Raw genomic sequence first — 20816 nt, forward strand, 5'->3', positions numbered from 1 at the left:
GAACCCCGTTCCCACACCCTGCCGAAAGAGGGGACACTTCCTGCCCCCGGCACAGCCTCTCCGACTCAGGGAGGGCCCTCCTGGGTCCCGCCCGCCCCGGGCCATGGTGCATGCTGCAGTCTATGCAGTTTCTGTGTCTTTTCTGTTTGTTGTTTTCTCAGCGGCGGGGGAGGGGGGGGCAGCAGGTGGGCATGAGGAGGAGGAGGAGGCGGGGGCTGAGCTGGGGGTCACAGAGAAAGCTGCCCTGCTGACTGCCCCCCTCGCCTCTGCCCCCCTCCCTTGCCCCCAGACAATGACTGTGGGGACAACAGCGACGAGGCCGGCTGCAGCCACTCCTGCTCCAGCACCCAGTTCAAGTGCAACAGTGGGCGCTGCATCCCCGAGCACTGGACCTGCGACGGGGACAACGACTGCGGGGACTATAGCGACGAGACACACGCCAACTGCACCAACCAGGGTGGGCACCAGCGCCGTGCCCGCCGCCTCGGCTGCTAGCTGAGCGGGGAGGTTCCTATCCCAGGGGAGGGGGGAGCGTGCCAGCTGACGATTGGCCGCACGCTCTTGAGCTCTCCGAGGGCCTGGCAGTTGGGTGGCCTTGGACTTGAGCTCCAGCTCTGCAACGTATTATCTGAGCGGCCTTGGGTGAGTTGCTTAATCTCTGCTGTGAGTTGCGTCTGCAGAGTGGGGTAATGACAGCCCTGGCATCACAGTGTCCAGGCAGGGATTTAACGAGAAGAGATGCGGAAGAAGCGCTCAGCACAGGGCCTGCATTTGGTAAATAGTAGCTCCAGTGAAGGGTGCTAAGTGAGCAGGAGAAAACGGGGCACACAGGGCTTGGCTGTGCCTGGGGACCGTGGGAGCGGCCTCTTCTGGAGGGCACTGCCTGCCCCCCGCCCTGCGATGTTGACTGCTGTTACGGCGGTTGGGGTTGGTGCACACCCGAGGTCGCCTTGGCTTCAAGAGAAGTCAGAAATGCAGATTGGTATGTGAAAGCCACCAAGTTCTTCACGGTGACACACTCGCTTCCTGGGGCCCCATAGTGGCGCTGCAGAGACAGTGGCCTAAAAAGCATGAATACATTGTCCCCCACTTCTGGGGGCTGAAAGTCTCAGACCAAACTGTTGGCAGGGCTGGGCCCTTCCGAGGTGCCACAGAGCTGTCCCAGGCCTCTGCCCCCGCAGCTGCGGGCTTGCTGGCAATCGAGGGTCTTGGCTGCTGTGTCCCCGTCTCTGTCCTCATCATCACATGGTGTCTTCCCCACATACAGGTGTCTCTCTGGGTCCAAATTTCCCCTTTAAATACGGAACCCAGTCCGGATCGGCTGGAGCCGTCCTAATAACCTCACCTCAGGCCGACCAGCTGCAAAGATCGGGCTTCTGAGTTGGGGCCCAATCCCAGGTGTCATAGGGGAGGGCTTCCGTATCATTTTAGGGACCTCAATTCAACTGGCAACTGGTTGTCAAAGCTTTTAAGATACCACAGGCCAAGTTTCTACAGGCTCACTGGCCCCCCGCCCACCAGCTCACTGGCCCCACCTTGCAGAGCTCAGCCCGAGAGGGAGGACAAGGAGGTGACAGGAGGCTCGGGAAACAGTGCCTGAGTCTCCAAGGTCATCTCTGAGAAAGGCTGAGTGAGGGGGACAGGAGACAGCCCCGTGGGGTGCTGGGAAGGAGGCCCTGGAGGCCGTGCGGTATAGTGGGGCTCCCTGGGCTTGCCGGTGAGCGGGGTAGGCTGGGCCCGGTCACGGCTTCTGTGAGCAGGCTTCCTTCTCCGCGAAGCAGGACGAGAGGGCAGCCGGGGAGCGCTCGTTGACCAGGCTGAGGCCGTGCAGGAGCCGATGGGGTTTGAACCAGGTCCTGTAGAGGGGTTAGACTGCCAGTAGGTGGGCAAGGGGGAGGCTCTTCAGAGGCAGAGGGATGGCACGGGGCGCCCTGTTGTGGAGGCTTAGAGAGTGAGGCTGAGCACTTCAGTAGGGTGGTAGGGGTGCCAGGCTGGGCCAAAGCGAGCCTCGTGTAGGGTCAGTGGGAAACGCAGCCACCCCCAAGGGAGCAGATCATGGCCGCAGGGGAAAGTTGGGCCCTGGCTTGCCTTGGGAGGCGAAGGCGTCCTGGAAGGATGTCGAAGCCAGCAGGTGCACTGTGTCGGGTGCTTCAGGAAGACAACGCTGCAGGGGATCTGACTGGGAGGAGATTCAGGGGCTCTGGGGAAGCTGCTGGAGGTCTGGGCGCGGGTGTCATCTGCGTTCACAGCAGGGAGGGCAGAGGCCTGGGCCTGGCAGCCCTGCGAGTGTGAAACTCAGCCATTGAGGCCGTGACCCCGTGCTGCCCCTGCCCGGCTCACTGCCTCCTGAGTCAGCTCCCCACGCAGGGCCAGTGTGATCCTGATGGAGCATGCGTCAGGCCATGCCCCAGCCTGCCCTCCAGGCTGCACTGGCTCCCTGCAGGCTTGCAGTCATTGCCAAGCCCTTCCCCGCGGCCTGCGGGCCCCTCCCCCATGTCTGCCCTGCACTGCTGCCCGGCATGGCCCTGTCTCTGAGACTTGCACTGGCTGTGCCCTTTACAGGGAAGGAGCCTGCAGATGTCCTTGAGGCTCGCTGTGACTTCTCCAGGCCTCTGCTCGCATGAGCTCTGGCCTAGCAAATGGCCGATCTAGAAGAAATCTTGTGTGTTAAAAGTGGCGGGGTGGGGGTCAGATGAGGGAGGGATCACAGTGTCCCCTAAGCTCCCGCTGGGAGACGGCAGGGCTCGGCCCCCCGAGCTGGGCGTGGTGGGGTGGGGAGGCAGCACTGAGGGTGGCTGACCAGGAGCAGCCGTCCCTCCTGATGCCCCCCGCTGCGTCCCCCTGCAGCCACAAGACCTCCCGGTGGTTGCCACACGGACGAGTTCCAGTGCCGGCTGGATGGACTGTGCATCCCCCTCCGGTGGCGCTGCGACGGGGACACTGACTGCATGGACTCGAGCGATGAGAAGAGCTGCGAGGGAGTGACCCATGTCTGTGACCCCAACGTCAAGTTTGGCTGCAAGGACTCGGGTAAAAAGGAGGGCTGGGGGGAGCCTGGGACAGGGAGGCCATGCTGAGGGCCGAGTGGTGGCCAGGGAGACACCCCGCTCTGCATGGTGGGGTGAGGGCCCTGCGAGACCAAAGGCAGCCCAGAGGAAGCCTATGCCACACATACAGGCCAAGGCACAGGGTGGCCGGGGCCTGCGGGAAGGGCCTGGGAACCACAGCCGGAGCGGGGCGTCGGCACCCGCGGCAGAGGCCTCCTCCGTGGCCCGTGTGGGTTGGGTTGAAAGGGCCTAGAGGATCCTAGTGGCAGCTCAGGCATGACAGTCCTGATCCCACGGGGTCTGGGAACCCTGTCCCCTCCCTCAGCTCGCTGCATCAGCAAAGCGTGGGTGTGCGATGGCGACAGCGACTGCGAAGATAACTCGGACGAGGAGAACTGTGAGTCCCTGGCCTGCAGGCCGCCCTCACACCCCTGCGCCAACAACACCTCCGTCTGCCTGCCCCCCGACAAGCTGTGCGACGGCCATGACGACTGCGGGGACGGCTCGGACGAGGGCGAGCTCTGCGGTGAGGAGCGGCCAGGGCAGCCGGGCCGGGCTCGCACAGGGCTGGGGGTGGGGGACACCCCGGAGCACGGTGAGGGATGCCCCGGGAGCACGGTGGAGGGGCAGCCTGCTCAGCCCCTTGTGCTGCATAGACTGGCACCATCACTCTCTTGCTGACGAGAAGACTGAGCCATAGAGAGGCTAGTTAGGCAGGTCCAGGTCACACAGTTCCTGCAGGTACGGTCCCCCTCGCCCACGCTTCCCGCAACGCCCTGGGGCAGGAGGTGCAGGCACCAGGCCTGAGTGCTGATGGCCGGGTAGGCTTCCCGGAGGCAGTGGGCCTTTAAGTGGGTTCCCAAGGACAAGCAGAACTTGTAGAGTGAGTGCAAAGGTGGGGGAGGGGGTGCATATTCTAGATCTAAAGGAACGAGGCTGGGGGAGGCGGGGGTCAGGAGAGCCAAATGGTATGGCTCCCGGACGAGCAGCAGAGCCGCCTTATCTGTGCTCGGCCGGGCCTTGGAGCAGCCGGTTCCTTGGAAGGGGAGCCCCAGGAGATAAGGCCCGCAGAACTGCTGACAGGTCGCGGGCAGGCTGCAGATCCTGGCCAGCACATTCCCTGCCACGTCCCCCCTCGCAGCCCACCAGGCTCAGGAGAGGTGGGGAAAGCAGCTGCCCAGGGCTAGGGCCAAGGGCAGGGGTGCCAGCCATAGCCCACGAAGGGGCAGGCAGCTAAGAACCAGAGAGAGAGATGGGGGTGCTGTCGGCTCCAGGGTCTCGCCCCCGGCCTGAGGGAGCCTGGGAAACACTGGCAGGAATGGAGAGAGGAGAGGGGGGCCTCGGGCACGGAGCCAGGACTTGGGGCCCAGCAGGCTGAGGTCCAGATGCTGACCTCAGACCTGTCCCCCTGCCCCCCACCTGCAGACCAGTGCTCTCTGAACAACGGCGGCTGCAGCCACAACTGCTCTGTGGCACCTGGCGAAGGCATCGTGTGCTCCTGCCCTCTGGGCATGGAGCTGGGGCCCGACAACCACACCTGTCAGATCCAGAGCTACTGTGCCAAGCACCTCAAGTGCAGCCAGAAATGCGACCAGAACAAGTTCAGCGTGAAGTGCTCCTGCTACGAGGGCTGGGTCCTGGAGCCCGACGGCGAGAGCTGCCGCAGCCTGGGTGCGACACGGGGGGGCGGGGTGGGGAAGGTGGGCCCAGGCAGGCCGGGGGAGACCCCTGAGCTGCCGATAGGCTTGGACAGCCAGATGCCAGGCTCCATTTTCCATTTGGCTCCCCAGTACCATAGCCGACAGAAACCCTGCCTGCCCCCCGGACAGGGGGCACGGGAGGCAAGCCCCTGACCCCATCACGTCCCTTCCACCCCAGACCCCTTCAAGCCGTTCATCATCTTCTCCAACCGTCATGAGATCCGACGCATTGACCTTCACAAAGGGGACTACAGCGTCCTGGTGCCTGGCCTGCGCAACACCATCGCCCTGGACTTCCACCTCAGCCAGAGCGCCCTCTACTGGACAGACGTGGTGGAGGACAAGATCTACCGAGGGAAGCTGCTGGACAACGGAGGTGCGGCCGGGGCAGGGTCCGCACAGGCTCACGGGGCTTTGGGCACCCGGGGCCAGAGGCCCAGGTCCTGGTGGCCCCCGGGGGAGGCCTTGGTTCTCCCATCCCCCCTCAGTGCTGTTAATTGGGTTATATTTTGCTGTGGGTCTCAGTGCCTGACGCCCCATAATTATCCTCCACAGAGCTCCCAGCCTGATAATTAAGAAAATGATCGTCCTTTCCTTTGGGACAGCCTGGAGCTCGGCTCCCCAGCTCCTAGAATTGCAGGCTTGAGAGGAAAAAGCCGCTGGGAGTGGAGCATCTGCCCCCCACCCCCGGGCCCTCTCTGCTACTGTCCCAGCCCAAAGCCGCCTGGCTTGTTGCAGGCCTCCTCCTTCAGCCACACACCTGCTATGCCCCTGGGGCCCGGGGGTTCTACAGGGCCAAGATGGCTGTTTAAAATCGCCTGGTCTCAGACAGTCCCCTGAGAAGGCGACATCTGAGCAAAGACTTTGAAGGGCACAGCGTACTGGAGCAGTGTGTGGTGTTTGTTAGTACAGAAAACGCAAAGCCATCTCAAATGTCTGTCCACAAGAGGATGGCTGAGTAAGGGTGACAGCCACACGAGGCGACGGCTCCCAAACCCAAGGCACACGTGCTCGTGCTGGCGTGAGAAACCATCAGAACGTTTGATGGGGTGACTTCTAGAAAGTTCTGTCCTCATACTGAGTGCACATTTGTTCCCCAGAGCCTCCCCCCGCTGCTCTAGTCCTCTCTCTTGCTTGATCTCATGATAGGGCAGGAGCCTGGGTGAGGAGAGTGGGGGTGCTGGGGACCCCCCACTGAGTCTGGGCACATTGGAGCTGCTGGCGCCAGTGCCAGGATTTGGGGCAGGGGACAGTCAGCAAGGACTCCTGGGATTCCTCACCCCACCCAGGAGATGCTAACACCCCAACCGGCTCTCATCCTCCAGCCCTGACCAGTTTCGAGGTGGTGATCCAGTACGGCCTGGCCACTCCCGAGGGCCTGGCTGTCGACTGGATTGCGGGCAACATCTACTGGGTGGAGAGTAACCTGGACCAGATCGAAGTGGCCAAGCTGGACGGGACCCTCCGCACCACCCTGCTGGCCGGGGACATTGAGCACCCAAGGGCAATTGCCCTGGATCCCCGGGATGGGTGAGGCCCTGCCCCGCTGTCTTTGGAAGGCCCCACTGCACCTGCTGGGGACACCGCAGTGCTGGCTGCCCCGTTACCCTTTACCTCTGCTCCTCCCCTCCACCCCTGCCCTCCTGACCCTCTCTCCCCACCCCCCCAGGATCCTGTTCTGGACAGACTGGGACGCCAGCCTGCCTCGTATCGAGGCCGCTTCCATGAGTGGGGCCGGGCGCCGCACCGTCCACAGGGAGACAGGCTCCGGGGGCTGGCCCAACGGGCTCACCGTGGACTACCTGGAGAAGCGCATCTTGTGGATCGACGCCAGGTCTGCGCCTGCACCACACCCCGCGGGGCCCAGGGGGCAGGAGCGGGGGAAGCAGGAAGAGGATGGTCAAGGGCCAGGCACAGTGGGACGAGGGCAGAGGCTGGGGCCAGGGGCAGTGGGTGAGAGAGAAGAGGGCAGAAGCCAGGCTGTTGCCTGCGGTGACCCCAGCTGGGCTCTCTGTGAGCCCCAGGCCGTGGCCTCCACGGGGGGGGGGGGGGGCACATGAGGAAGGGACAGTGTTCTAATCTGTCTGTCCAGAGAGGGTGTCTTTCCCTAACTCTCTCCCGCGCCCTGAGTGCCGCCTGCAGCCTGGGAAGAAGTGAGCCAGCGCACTCCCCTGGGGGGTTCGGGAACAGGGGCCCAGCAGCTGGAGCCCAGCACCGCCCGGCTCCGGCCTCCGGCCTCCGGCCTCCCTTCTCCCTTGTGCTCGCTCTGACCGGCCAGGCCGGGAGGAAGGGGTGCTGGCTGCGTGCTCAGCAGGCCGGGCTGTGGGCCAGGGCAGGGTAGTGGACACCCCACGCGGGGTGCTAAGGGCTGAGCTCCCCGCCCGCATCCTCACTCTGCCGCCACCCCGCTCTCAGGTCAGACGCCATCTACTCAGCCCGCTACGACGGCTCCGGCCACATGGAGGTGCTTCGGGGACACGAGTTCCTGTCGCACCCGTTTGCAGTGACGCTGTATGGGGGGGAGGTGTACTGGACCGACTGGCGTACAAACACGCTGGCCAAGGCCAACAAATGGACCGGCCACAACGTCACCGTTGTCCAGAGAACCAACACCCAGCCCTTCGACCTTCAGGTCTACCACCCATCCCGGCAGCCCATGGGTAAGGGCCAGGGGCCTCGAAGGCACTGGAGAGACGGGCTGGGGTCTGTGCTGGGCAGGCAGGGGCGGGAACAGAGCAGGAGCAGGGGCATGCAAGCCGAGGTGAGAAAGGCCAGGCCTGACCGGCAGTCCCAGGAGCCTCTTGTTCCTCTTTCCGCCCCTGCTCCCAGCTCCCAATCCGTGTGAGGCCAACGGGGGCCGTGGGCCTTGCTCCCACCTGTGTCTCATCAACTACAACCGGACGGTCTCCTGCGCCTGCCCCCACCTCATGAAGCTGCACCAGGACAACACCACCTGCTATGGTAGGCCCGCCCCTCCTCCATTGAGGCCAGGCGGCTGAGGGAGGGCTCTCTGGCCCCCAGGATCCCTGTCCTTTAGGAAAGGACCCAGGCACCAGTGCGGGGAGCCGAGGCTGGAGCCTGAGGGGTGGCTGCACCCAGGGGGGCGTTTCCCCAGAGCCCAGGGCCAGCAGCAAGTGGAAGGGACCTCCGGCGTTGGGGGTGGTGGTTGGCTGGGAAGCAGGGAGGCAGGGACTGCCCCCAGCGACCGGCCCTGTGCCCCGCAGAGTTTAAGAAGTTCCTGCTGTACGCGCGTCAGATGGAGATCCGGGGCGTGGACCTGGACGCCCCCTACTACAACTACATCATCTCCTTCACGGTGCCCGACATCGACAACGTCACGGTGCTGGACTATGACGCCCGGGAGCAGCGCGTGTACTGGTCGGACGTGCGCACCCAGGCCATCAAGCGAGCCTTCATCAACGGCACAGGCGTGGAGACAGTCGTTTCTGCAGGTGCCGGCCCCCCGCCCGGCCCCTGGGCCCTCCCCGGTCCAGTGCTCCATACCTGCCCTCCTCCCAGCCCGGGCCCTGCGAGCGCCCAACCATGGGCTCTCCACTTGTGCCCCTAGATTTGCCCAATGCCCACGGGCTAGCTGTGGACTGGGTCTCCCGGAACCTGTTCTGGACGAGCTACGACACCAACAAGAAGCAGATCAACGTGGCCCGGCTGGACGGCTCCTTCAAGAACGCGGTGGTGCAGGGCCTGGAGCAGCCTCACGGCCTGGTGGTCCACCCACTGCGGGGGTGGGTCCGACGCCTGGGGCTGGGGGGCTCGGCGGGAGAGGCTGGGCAGGTGGGCAGCGGGAGACCCTGACGCTGCCACTGTCGGCCCCACCTGCAGGAAGCTCTACTGGACGGACGGTGACAACATCAGCATGGCCAACATGGACGGCAGCAACCGCACCCTGCTCTTCAGCGCCCAGAAGGGCCCTGTGGGTAGGAGCCTGCCCTGCCTGTGCCTGTAGCCCTCCCCCAAGTCCCCGAGCGTGAGACGCTCGCGGGGCCCTTGCACCGTCCCAGCCTCGGTGACTGTCCGGATGCCCCTTCCACGAACTCTCACCCCTGCCCCCCGCCCTCCTGGTTCAGGCCTGGCCATCGACTTCCCTGAGAGTAAGCTCTACTGGATCAGCTCCGGGAACCACACCATCAACCGCTGCAACCTGGACGGCAGCGGCCTGGAGGTCATAGACGCCATGCGCAGCCAGCTGGGGAAGGCCACCGCCCTGGCCATCATGGGTGAGGGCCCGCCGCGGGGAGGGCAGGCCACGCACAGATGACGGCCTTGGGGCTCCGCGGGCCTCACCGCCTCCTGCCTCCCCAGGGGACAAGCTGTGGTGGGCAGATCAGGTGTCGGAGAAGATGGGTACCTGCAACAAGGCCGACGGCTCGGGCGCCGTGGTCCTGCGCAACAGCACCACGCTGGTGATGCACATGAAGGTCTATGACGAGAGCATCCAGCTCGGTAGGCGGCAGGGCTGGGGCGGGGCCTGGAGTGCAGAGCGGGCAGCGGGGCTGGGGCTGGGGTCTGGAGCTCAGAGGGGGCAGCGGGGCTGGTGGGGCCCAGAACTCAGGGCGGGCAGCGGGCAGGGCAGCGGGCCGGAACGGAAGTGAGAGGCCTTGGCTGCACCCCCCACCGTGGGCTCCTTTTGCTCCTTCCCACGACAGCCTTGGTCACCGGCCCTGGGAGGACAGAAGACCTGGGAGCGGGGTGGGTGGTAGCCCCCACCAGGCCCAGGGTGAAGGTGGTGACCGTCCCGAAGGCCCCCTGACCCTCTGTCTGCCTCTCACCCCCACCCCCCAGACCACGAGGGCACCAACCCCTGCAGCGTCAACAACGGCGACTGCTCCCAGCTCTGCCTGCCCACGTCGGAGACGACGCGCTCTTGCATGTGCACGGCCGGCTACAGCCTCCGGAGCGGCCAGCAGGCCTGCGAGGGTCAGTGCGCGGCCTCTGCTCCCCCACCCTGGCCCACACCGCGGGCAATGCTGCATTCCTCCGGCGCCCTCGGGTGAGGTGTCTGAGAAGCCCCCACGCTGCTGGGCGCCATGGGAAAACCCAGGGAGTGAAAGCCCTGTCCCTGGCTCTGCAGGGGGCCAGCACGGAGGGGAAGCTGGACCGTGGCGTGGCTCTGACTGTCCAGTGCCCACCCATAGCAGGGTTTTGGAGAGCTAGATGCCAGCCTCCTGGCAGAGGTGTGCTGTGAGCTGGGTTTATAGGAAGAATGAGTAGCATTGGGACGCACGGCCTGCAGGAGAAGGTTCTAGGCCCACACAAAGGGGAAGCTAAAGCCGTGCCCCAGCCCAGTGCTGGAGACTGTGCGTAGGGCCCTGAGCCCAGAGCGCTGGGCTGGGTGTGGGAAAGTCCTGGTGATAAGGCGGTGAGGTCGGGAGGGCGGGGCTCCTGCGGGTTCTCAGCTGGTGGTGCCTGGAAGTGGTGTTTGGGGAAGATTAAGCTGGCGGCAGCAGGGGAGCAGGAGAAACCAAGGCAGTTAGACCAGTTAGGAGGCTTTGGGGTAATCCCAGGGTGAGCAGCAGGGTCTGGGCTGAGAGTCAGAGGCGTTTCACGAGCCCCTGTTGACTGATTTATGGGCCCCTGGGAACCTCCGCCTTTGATGTGGGCACGGCAGGGAGGCAACGTTGAGGCTGCGGAACTTCGCAGAACTTCTCAGAGCCTTGAATGTGTCCGTGCACACCAAGAATTCTTCAGGCACGGACTCCAGCATTCAAATATCAGGAACATTAGACTATTAGAAATAAGCACTTCTAGTAAGCAACGTTAGGAGTAAATATGCAAGCACGGCCTGTAGCATTCGGGTTTTTCCCTCACTGGGGCCCCTTTGGGCGTTCATTTGGGGCCGACCTGCATGAGAGGATAAAGGCAAGGGAGGGCTAGGGCTACGCGGGGAATGGAGGGCTGGCAGCAAGCAAGGTGCTGGGAAGGTTTCTGGGTGTTGGAGAGAGGGTGTGGCCTGGACCAGTCAGAGGGAGGACAAAGAGGAAGCTAAGGTCAGGCGGAGTGCCAAGCTGAAAATCTAGATTGGAGACGTCCCATCCTGATTGTCTGAGCCTCCCCCAGGGCCTCTGTGGGGAGCCGCCCGCCTTGTGTTGTAAGGGCCAAGTGAGGGGAGAGAAAGCCGCGTCTCTGCTGCCCCCTCATGTCCGTGAGAGGTCCTGCAGGCACTCGCCCTCCAGCCAGGAGGACTTTCTTCAGCAGCGCCAGGCTCTGGGTCTCAGACACCTTTGGGTCAGGGGCGATGGCTGGGGGGAAGATACCAAAGAGGAAGCAGAGAAGAGCGGTGTGAAGGTAGCAAGAGCCAGGCTTCAAGGAGCGTCGCAAGGCCCGTGCCTGAGGGGTCATTGCCTTTCAGGCGTGGGCTCCTTTCTCCTGTACTCCGTGCATGAGGGAATTCGGGGAATCCCCTTGGATCCCAATGACAAGTCAGACGCCCTGGTCCCTGTGTCAGGGACCTCGCTGGCTGTTGGCATCGACTTCCATGCTGGTGAGACATTGGGTGACGGGGGATGGCGGGACGTGACCCAGGAGCTTGGGGACCTGCACTGGCCCCCAGCACCTGACACCTGCTGCATGATTCTGGCCCCTGGTCTTGCCCCCGCCACACCGGGTATCCTCACGTGGGCACCTCCACTTGCAGAGAACGACACCATTTACTGGGTGGACATGGGCCTGAGCACCATCAGCCGGGCCAAGCGCGACCAGACCTGGCGAGAGGACGTGGTGACCAACGGCATTGGCCGTGTGGAGGGCATCGCAGTGGACTGGATCGCAGGTGGGTGCTGGGGCGCCTCAGAGGGGATGGGAGAGGAAGTCGGCAGGGACAGATGGACAGCTGCAGGGGTCCCTGGGGCTGTGTGCGTGCCCCCCACCAACCTCCCTGCACCCCACTCCCTCCGCAGGCAACATCTACTGGACAGACCAGGGCTTTGACGTCATCGAGGTGGCCCGGCTCAATGGCTCTTTCCGCTACGTGGTCATCTCTCAGGGTCTGGACAAGCCCCGGGCCATCACTGTGCACCCGGAGAAGGGGTGAGCAGCTGGACAGGCTGGCTCGGGGCCAGCCCTGGCACTCTTGTGATCTGGGTTCTCACGCCCGCCCCCTTCGTCTCCACACACAGGTACCTGTTCTGGACTGAGTGGGGCCAGTATCCGCGCATCGAGCGCTCGCGACTGGATGGCACCGAGCGGGTGGTGCTGGTTAACGTCAGCATCAGCTGGCCCAACGGCATCTCCGTGGACTATCAGGTTTGGGCGTGACCATGGAGCCGGTGGGGAGAGCCCCGGCCAGTGAGAGAGCAGAGGGCAGGGGCCCAGCTCCCACCCAGAGCAGGACTCCTCTACCCCAGAGGCGACGTGCAGAGCAGAGGGACCCGGGGGATGGGCAGGGGTGAGTGGGGAGAGCAGGGGGCAGGGGTCCCGGAGTGAGGTGGCATCTGTGCCCGCAGGATGGGAAGCTGTACTGGTGCGACGCCCGCACCGACAAGATCGAGCGCATCGACCTGGAGACGGGCGACAGCCGCGAGGTGGTCCTGTCCAGCAACAACATGGACATGTTTTCCGTGTCCGTGTTTGAGGACTTCATCTATTGGAGTGACCGGTGAGGGCTGCTCTTCCGCGTGCCGTCCTCACCCCGTCCCTGCCCTGCGCGCGCCCCGCTCACGCCTCTCCCTGCCCCCAGGACTCACGCCAACGGCTCCATCAAGCGCGGGAGCAAGGACAACGCCACCGACTCCGTGCCCCTGCGAACCGGCATCGGCGTCCAGCTCAAAGACATCAAGGTCTTCAACCGCGACCGGCAGAAAGGTGTGAGGCTGGCGCTCTGGGCCAGGGCCAGAGCGACAGGGGCTGGGAGAGAAGGTGGAGCCTGGAGGGGTGCCTTCCAAAGGCCTGAGAGACCAGGAATGGGGGGAGGGGAGAGGCTGGCGACAAGGGCTGATCTGGGAGTTGAGGGATGAGGGCCTGGAGGGTTGACTGAGCTGGGGATGCTGAGGCAGAACAGGCGCCAAGGTCAGGGTCCAGGTGACAGGAGCACCAGAGAGCCCCTCCCCCAGGCAGACCCTGCCCCCTGTGACCTCCCCCTCCCCCCAGGCACCAACGTGTGCGCCGTGGCCAATGGCGGGTGCCAGCAGCTTTGCCTGTACCGGGGCGGGGGCCAGCGAGCCTGCGCCTGCGCCCACGGGATGCTGGCGGAAGACGGCGCGTCCTGCCGGGAGTACGCCGGCTACCTGCTCTACTCGGAGCGCACTATCCTCAAAAGTATCCACCTGTCCGACGAGCGCAACCTCAATGCACCTGTGCAACCCTTCGAGGACCCCGAGCACATGAAGAATGTCATCGCCCTGGCCTTCGACTACCGGGCGGGCACCTCCCCGGGCACCCCCAATCGCATCTTCTTCAGTGACATCCACTTTGGGAACATCCAGCAGATCAATGACGATGGCTCGGGGAGGACCACCATCGTGGAGAGTGAGTGCCCGGGGGCCGGGGGGGCCGCCACAGACTCTCACAGCCCTCCCCTGCCCCACATCCGAATCCCACCTGCCGCACTGTCCCACAAAAGTGGCAGTCCAGCCGCGCTGAGCCCGCTGTCAGCTACATAAAAGTCTCCTTATTTGGAGTCGCTGTTGCCCAACCCCCCCCCCTTGTCATCCCCTCCCTCATTCCTCCAGGGATGCCCAGAGTCAGGCCAAAGTCTGGAGCCCAACACTCACAGCTCCGGCTGCAGACACAAGCTGGGGTTCCACGCTGGCCCCTTAGGATCTCAGCAACTTGCACAGGCTTGCTTCCCTGGTCAAGCCTGGGTGTGCTGGGCTGTGTAGGGAGACGGGCTCCCCACCCCCGCTCCGCGGCAGCCGAGCTCAGCACCAGGGGCCAGTGCGGGTGCACGGGGAAGCAGTCGCAGGCTTAGACTGTCATCCAGGACGGCCCTGGGCTCCTTGGGAACTGCTGTTTGTGTCCACTCCCTTTCCTCCTTGGGCTCATTCATTCATGCATTCAGCTGGACCATAGCAGTGAGCTGGGTAACAGTGGGGGGGCCAGACCCGGCTCAGCTCCAGCCTCATCCCAGCCGGGTCAGGAGAGTATCCCGGCCGCCCCTCGGCCCAGGCCGTGCTGCAGACTGCAGTATAGCACACAGGCCCCTCTTAAAACCTACGGCCACGCTGTTTGAGAGGCACAAAGAGCTCCCCCATCCTCTGGTTCATTCCCCAAAGGCTTGCAACAGCCAGGGCTGGACCAGGCCGACGCCGGAGCCTGGAACTCCACCCAGGGCTTCCACGCGGGTGGCAGAGACCCACACTGTTGAGCCATCCGTGCTGCTTCCCAGGGTGCACGTGAGCAGGAAGCTGGAATCGGAAGCAGAGCCAGGACTCAGACCCTGGCACTCTGATAACAGGGGTGTCTTAACCCCTGTGCCCAGCGCCTCCCTGCCAGCACTCCCATCACCCTGCTGCTTGAAGGCAAGAAAACCCCTGGTCTCTTCCTGGCATGAAGCTTTCAGGCCTGTCTGTCTCCTTATACATTTTTTTTTTTAATTTGTAAGTCAGATTATAAACAGGAGGGAGAGACAGAGAGAGAATTTTCCATCCACTGGTTCACTCCCCAGATGGCCACAACCGCCAGGGCTGAGCCAGGATGAAGCCAGAAGCTTCATCTGTGTCTCCTACGTGGGTGGCAGGGACCCAAGCACCTGGGCCATCTTCTGCTGCTTTTCTCGGGCCGTTAGCAGGGAGCTGCATTGGAAGTGGAGCAACTGGGATACAAACTGGGATGTTGGCATTGCAGGCAGTGGCGTTACCTACTATGCCATAATGCCAGCCCCTATTTAAAAAAAAAAAAAGTATTTTTAAAAATTTATTTATTCAAGGCACCGCGGCTCAATAGGCTAATCCTGCACCTAGCGGCGCCGGCACACTGGGTTCTAGTCCCGGTCGGGACGCCGGATTCTTTCCCGGTTGCCCCTCTTCCAGGCCAGCTCTCTGCTGTGGCCCGGGAGTGCAGTGGAGGATGGCCCAGGTGCTTGGGCCCTGCACCCCATGGGAGACCAGGAAAAAAGCACCTGGCTCCTGCCTTCGGATCAGCGCGCCGGCCGTGGCGGCCATTGGAGGGTGAACCAATGGCAAAAGGAAGACCTTTCTCTCTGTCTCTCTCTCTCACTATCCACTCTGCCTGTCAAAAAAAAAAAATTATTTATTCGAAAGAGAGAGTTATACACACAGAGATTTTTTTCATCCTCTTGTTCACTCCTCAAATGGTCACAATGGCTGGGGCTGGGCCAGGCAGAAGCCAGGAGCCAGGAACTCCATCCAAGTCTCCCATGTGGGTGCAGGGACCCAAGCACCATCTTCTGCTACTTTAAGCAAGCACATTAGCAGGGAGCTGTATTGGAAGAAGAGCAGTCGGGACTTGAACTGGCGCTCAAATGGGATGCCGGGGCCGCAGACAAACAGCCCAACCCACTGTGCCACAGCTCCGGGCCTCACGCTCTTGGTTCTATAAGCAGAGTTAAGATGTCTACTTTCCTAACCAATCAGGGTCAGAGCCTTGTTAAGTAGAACGCTTCCCCAGACAGCCCAGGTCGGATCTGATTTACTGAAACCCAACATGAACTCAGCTTGGCTGAGCTCCAGCAAAACACAACCCCTACCACCGAGGCAGGCTGAGCCCATAGAGGGGGCAGGGGGCAGGAGGCGGACTGTGGGTGCGCTGGAGGTCGGACCTGGGCGCCCTACACATCCACACCCTCCCTCCCCCTTCCAGCCTGGGGGGATAGATGCCCCCGGCCACCCCACCCCCGCCCCCTCCTGACCCCCAGTTTCTCCCGTGCCTTCACAGACGTGGGCTCCGTGGAAGGCCTGGCCTATCACCGTGGCTGGGACACGCTCTACTGGACAAGCTACACGACGTCCACCATCACCCGGCACACGGTGGACCAGAGCCGCCCAGGGGCCTTCGAGCGTGAGACAGTCATCACCATGTCTGGAGATGACCACCCGCGGGCCTTCGTGCTGGACGAGTGCCAGAAGTGAGCAGCAGGCCGGGGGAGGGGGCGCCAACAGGGCCACCCGGGGGTGCGGGGGCAGGAGAGCCGGGCGCCAGCCCACATGCCGCCTGCCCCTGCTGTGTGTCCTGGGGTGAGCTGCACACCCCCTCTGGGCTTCAGTTTCCTCGGCTGTGACAGGAGGATAATATTCCAGTTCCCCAAACCAAGGGGTGGATGGAGGGCTGTGGTGGAGGCACCTGGCTTTGTGATTGAGTCACTCGTCTGAGAGCCACGTTCCAGGCCTGGGGTAGCTGCTTTTGGGCCTCAGAGTGCAAAGTAAGGCAGAGAACTCCACTGAGCCCAGGTGGCTGTATGGCTGCCGGGGGCTCGGCCAAGCCCCTGATGGGGGTGGTGGGGAGTCACACAGGAGGGCAGCAGCGAGGGCCGGCCCAGGGCTGCCCACAGCATCGACCAGAGGCAGCCTGGAGGCGGGGACTGGCACCAGGCCTGCCGTGATGAAGATGAGTGCAGCCCAGACAGGGGCGCGCCTTGAGCAAAAGCCAGGACGAGGCAAGGCTCAGGCGGAGGGGCCGGCAGGGGGACCTCCCCCACGCCGCCGGGCACGGGGAGCTGGCAGCAGGTCACGCGGCAGTCAAGGGCACAGCCAGGAAGAACGTGGGAGGAAGATCCCTTGGGTGGGTGTTCTCCAGCCCCCTGGGGTCCGCCTGCTCTGCTCTCCCACAGGGGCAGCCCCCGGCCCCTCCGAGCAAGGGGCCACCCCCTCGCCTTAGCAGTCCTGGCCCAGATGTGAGCAACACTTTTTTCCCCCTGATTCAGCAGCCCTTGGAATGTTTTCAAAAAGCTTTACTAGGAAACTAAGAGACAAACAAAACTCCAAAGCAGCTACATAGAAACGGCGAGTGTGCCCAGCCCTGGCCCAGCCCGCCCGCCCGCCACCGCCGAGCCAGCACAAGGCCCCTCTGTTCTGCCTGCCTTGGCCCCGTGTGTGGTGGGCACGGCCAAGCTGACAAAGATCGAGACTCACCTGCCCTGACCCTTGGTGACCGCACCTGTCCCCCACGGGTCTAGAGCCCCTCCCCCCGCTGCAGAGCGGCCATTGCAGGTTCCCTGCCTGTCTCCTACCCCCTCCCAGGAGCAGCCCAGCCCCCGAATGGCCCCCTGCCCAGTTCCTCTCTTCTGAGCGCAGGAGGTTCTGCCGGGCATTTAGCATGTGGCTTCGAGAATCAGCCAGGTGCCGAGGGCCCAGTGGGGACACAGAGAGCCGAGGGCCCTGTCTCGGGTGTGTCTGATGCGGCTCCCGCGAGGCAGCAGGAGCTTCGTGGCTGCGTGCCGGGGACCTGTCCCTGCTAGACGTGTCCTCACACTGGTGGTACTGAGCCCTGCTCCACAGGGTCACTGGAATACACTGAGGCTGGGGCGGGGCAGCCCCAGGGGAATGCTGGGAAAGTCTGGGAGCAGGCATCGTGGGAGAATTGCACGGAGCCAGCCTGGCCCCAGACAGAGAGGCTCGAAGGGCCCCGCTCCCTCCCGAGCTCACCCTGAAGCTGGCACTGGGGCGCTGGTGGCCCCTAGGGGCGCACAGTAGGGTGGCAGGATGGCCTGTGGTCCTGGCTGCTGAACCCCTGGCCAGGAATGCTTTCCTCCTCCCCCTCCTCCTCCCTTCCCCCTCCTCCCAGGGAGTTGTCCCAGACCCCAGCACCAACAGTCGCATCCCACATATAAGTTTGCCATACCAGGGGTGTGGACCAGCACATCCGGTCCAGCCCTGGCGAGTCAGGGAAGGGGCCTGCCGTCGGGGTGCTCTCTTGAGGCAGCTAGAAAGGGTTGTCCCCTCCCTCCCAGCTCCCATGGTGTTTCCAGGAGCCAGCAGGAAGCCGGCCCTCCCCAGCCTGCGTGCAACCTTTCCCATAGCACAGCTTCTTCCTGGCGTGCGCGCTGGAGCCGCTGAGGGGCAGGGGCTGGGAGGCGTGGTCATTGCTCTGAAGGAGGTGATAGCCTGGGGAGAGGTGTGCCAGCAGCAGCCTGAGGACTGACCTGTGCCCAGCACAGCTGAGGGGCAGGGGAAGGAGCGGGGCCCGTTGGAGCACTGGCAGATGAACGAATGCAAGTGGCTTTTGGGCCCTGGGTGGTTCTCAGCTCCAGTGTGCCCGAGGGTGGGGGGGTGCCGGACGGTGCTGGCTCCCCTGCCAGAACCTAGTATGCGGCTCTGGGGTCAAGGCCCAGGCCTCGCCATCCAGTGCAAGTGAGCTGAGGCCACGCTGTGACACCCACTGGGTGACCACCCCCGCGGTCTTCCACATGCGCCCCTCGAGCCTCGCCCCACCCCCAGAGCACAGCCAGCTGCGCCCTCACCCCCTTTACGGAGAGGAAGCCACGGCTCAGGGTGGGGTCTCGGAGAGAGTGAGAGGTACGTTCGAGGTCAAAGCTGGGGCTCGACCCCAAGTACGTGGGGGCCCTGAGAAGGAATTCTGGGGGCTCACCCTGGTGCGCCCTGCACGCAGCCCTGTCTCCCTGGTGACTGGGAAAGGGCCGGCTTCTTCACAGAGAGAGGCGTGGTCACCGCTGTAGCTGTGGAAGCACTCCAGGTGTGCAGCCCGTATGTCCTTAGCCCGCTCGTGTCCATCCCACAGCCTCTTTGAGGAACAGGCACATCATCCTCCCCACTCCACAGAGGAGGAAACTGAGGCTCGAGGCAGTTCAGGAAGGTGTCCAAGGCCACCTCTGTGCTAAGTGGCAGAGTCAGGACAGGACCCCCAGAGTCTACACCATGTCTCATCTCAGCCAGCACAAGCGGTCACGTCACTGGGGCTGTGGGGTGTACATGCACTGCGTGTGTGGCAGCCTGGCCCTTCCCAGACTGCTCATCCCATCCTGAGGTTGCCTCGCACTCCGGCCTGGGGCACGTCCTGGACTTTGCCGTCTGTGGCCGACTCCCCGGCTCTGACCCCGGTCCCTGGGCCCCTCCCCCTGCAGCCTGATGTTCTGGACCAACTGGAACGAGCAGCACCCCAGCATCATGCGGGCAGCCCTGTCCGGCGCCAACGTCCTAACTCTGATCGAAAAGGACATCCGCACGCCCAACGGCCTGGCCATCGACCACCGCGCCGAGAAGCTCTACTTCTCTGACGCCACCCTGGACAAGATCGAGCGATGCGAGTACGATGGCTCCCACCGCTATGTGAGTCTGCGGGCTACATGAGGGGGAGGCCAGGGCAGGGGCCAGCTGGTCGACCGAGGGGAAGCCTGCCCGGGCCCAGAGCACCAGGCCGGGCGGCGTGTGGCATGGTGGGAAGAGTTGGGAGCGGGTGAGAATCCCCACCCGGGTCCTGGATGGGCTTGGTCTGCTCAGCGGTGAGACCAGGGGGAGGTGGCATGCGTGTGCATGTGCATGTGTGTGCATGTGTGTCAGTGTGTGTGTGCGTGTGTGTGAGTCCTTCTTGGCATCGGTAACGGTGCTTTTTCTGCAGGTGATTCTGAAGTCGGAGCCAGTGCACCCCTTCGGGCTGGCTGTGTACGGGCAGCACATCTTCTGGACGGACTGGGTGCGGCGGGCCGTGCAGCGGGCCAACAAGTACGTGGGCAGTGACATGAAGCTGCTGCGTGTGGACATCCCCCAGCAACCCATGGGCATCATCGCCGTGGCCAACGACACCAACAGCTGTGAGTGGGGCCGCCGCCCCCAGCCTTGCTCTCCTGCCCACCTCGCACACCAGCCTCATCCAGCTCTGCGGGGCTTCCGTTGCACACACACAAGCCTGCCTGGGCCCAACGCTCCTACCCAGCCCCCTAAGACTTCTGTGTACGCACCCAGAGACTGGGCTCATGCCTGGGCCCATCCACTGGAAGCAGTCGCTCCTGCACACCTTCCAGCTTCATGTTCTTGGACACCCTGTCCCCACACCCATCATTTCCCTACCTGCAGTCACACACACACCCCAGAACCTGCTCAGGCACAGCATGCCAAACACTACCCACCACCCCTGCATGCCCGTCTAGCTGCACCTGGCTGACCACGCCTCATGCACACTCCTCACGTGTGCCCTGGACCCTCCAGCACCTACACGATCTCAAGGCTCACTAGCATCTCCCCAAAGCACCCCTCAAAGTCCACGGAACCTCAGCAGGAGCACCCACGTCCTCTCCCTTCCATCCCCCGCATCCTGGCTGGCCAAGCACCACTGGGCGTGCATGAGCGTGCGGGAGGGAGGTCCAGGGAAGCAGCACCACTGGGCGAGCATGAGCGTGCGGGAGGGAGGTCCAGGGAAGCCGGGTGTGTGGGCGGGGGGTACACAGAGGACACTCTGCAGCCCGTGGTCACTCCATCCCTGCTCAGGCGAGCTCTCCCCTTGCCGAGTCAACAACGGGGGCTGCCAGGACCTGTGTCTGCTCACTCACCAAGGCCACGTCAACTGCTCGTGCCGAGGGGGCCGCGTCCTCCAGGAGGACTTCACCTGCCGAGGTGAGAGGGAGGGAGGAGGAGGCTTGTGGGAGGCAGCTTCCTGGCCAGGAAGGGCCCTGGCTCATGGCACTTCCTTCCCTTCCCCCTCAGCCATGAATTCTTCATGCCGGGAGCAAGACGAGTTTGAGTGTGCCAACGGCGAGTGTATCGGCTTCAGCCTGACGTGTGACGGCGTCTCCCACTGCAAGGACAAGTCCGATGAGAAGCCGTCCTACTGCAGTAAGGCGCCTGCTCCAGCCCCCACCTCCTCCGGCCCCCAGCCCCTGGGAGCACGAGGGTGGTGCAGTTCCATGGTCTAGGTGTTTTGGGAGCCCCTGGGAGGACAGAGCCACCAGCAGCCTGCACCAGGCAGCCCCGCCCCCAGCCGGCTGCTGACCCGCCCCTCCCCCACCCTCGCAGACTCGCGCCGCTGCAAGAAGACTTTCCGTCAGTGCAACAACGGGCGCTGCGTGTCCAACATGCTGTGGTGCAACGGGGCCGACGACTGCGGCGACGGCTCTGATGAGATCCCCTGCAACAGTGAGTGCGCCCCGCCCCGCCCCCAGGCTGGGCCAGGCTCTGAGGGCGGCGCTGGGCCCTCCCTGTCCCCACGG

General features: G+C 63.9%; 1 protein-coding gene across 1 annotated transcript in view; it reads left to right on the forward strand.

Moving 5' to 3' along the window:
• The window catches only part of LRP1 (LDL receptor related protein 1), a 74940-nt gene that overhangs the window by 38352 nt on the left and 15772 nt on the right, over positions 1–20816 (forward strand). Inside the window, exons 20-47 of the mRNA XM_051832985.3 lie at positions 290–457; positions 2848–3030; positions 3373–3573; positions 4473–4718; positions 4926–5123; positions 6073–6277; positions 6417–6581; positions 7163–7407; positions 7577–7708; positions 7972–8199; positions 8316–8490; positions 8588–8682; positions 8833–8982; positions 9068–9208; positions 9548–9682; positions 11115–11246; positions 11400–11534; positions 11662–11791; positions 11881–12007; positions 12208–12359; positions 12441–12565; positions 12851–13228; positions 15596–15785; positions 18738–18942; positions 19232–19424; positions 20098–20223; positions 20314–20442; positions 20623–20742. Of these exons, the coding sequence (XP_051688945.3) occupies positions 290–457; positions 2848–3030; positions 3373–3573; positions 4473–4718; positions 4926–5123; positions 6073–6277; positions 6417–6581; positions 7163–7407; positions 7577–7708; positions 7972–8199; positions 8316–8490; positions 8588–8682; positions 8833–8982; positions 9068–9208; positions 9548–9682; positions 11115–11246; positions 11400–11534; positions 11662–11791; positions 11881–12007; positions 12208–12359; positions 12441–12565; positions 12851–13228; positions 15596–15785; positions 18738–18942; positions 19232–19424; positions 20098–20223; positions 20314–20442; positions 20623–20742 (4809 nt within the window). The remainder of the gene's footprint in view (positions 1–289; positions 458–2847; positions 3031–3372; positions 3574–4472; positions 4719–4925; positions 5124–6072; positions 6278–6416; positions 6582–7162; positions 7408–7576; positions 7709–7971; positions 8200–8315; positions 8491–8587; positions 8683–8832; positions 8983–9067; positions 9209–9547; positions 9683–11114; positions 11247–11399; positions 11535–11661; positions 11792–11880; positions 12008–12207; positions 12360–12440; positions 12566–12850; positions 13229–15595; positions 15786–18737; positions 18943–19231; positions 19425–20097; positions 20224–20313; positions 20443–20622; positions 20743–20816) is intronic.

Source organism: Oryctolagus cuniculus, chromosome 11, assembly GCF_051225735.1.
Source record: "Oryctolagus cuniculus isolate XC-2025 breed Fujian yellow rabbit chromosome 11, ASM5122573v1, whole genome shotgun sequence".
Taxonomy (NCBI): Eukaryota; Metazoa; Chordata; class Mammalia; order Lagomorpha; family Leporidae; genus Oryctolagus; species Oryctolagus cuniculus.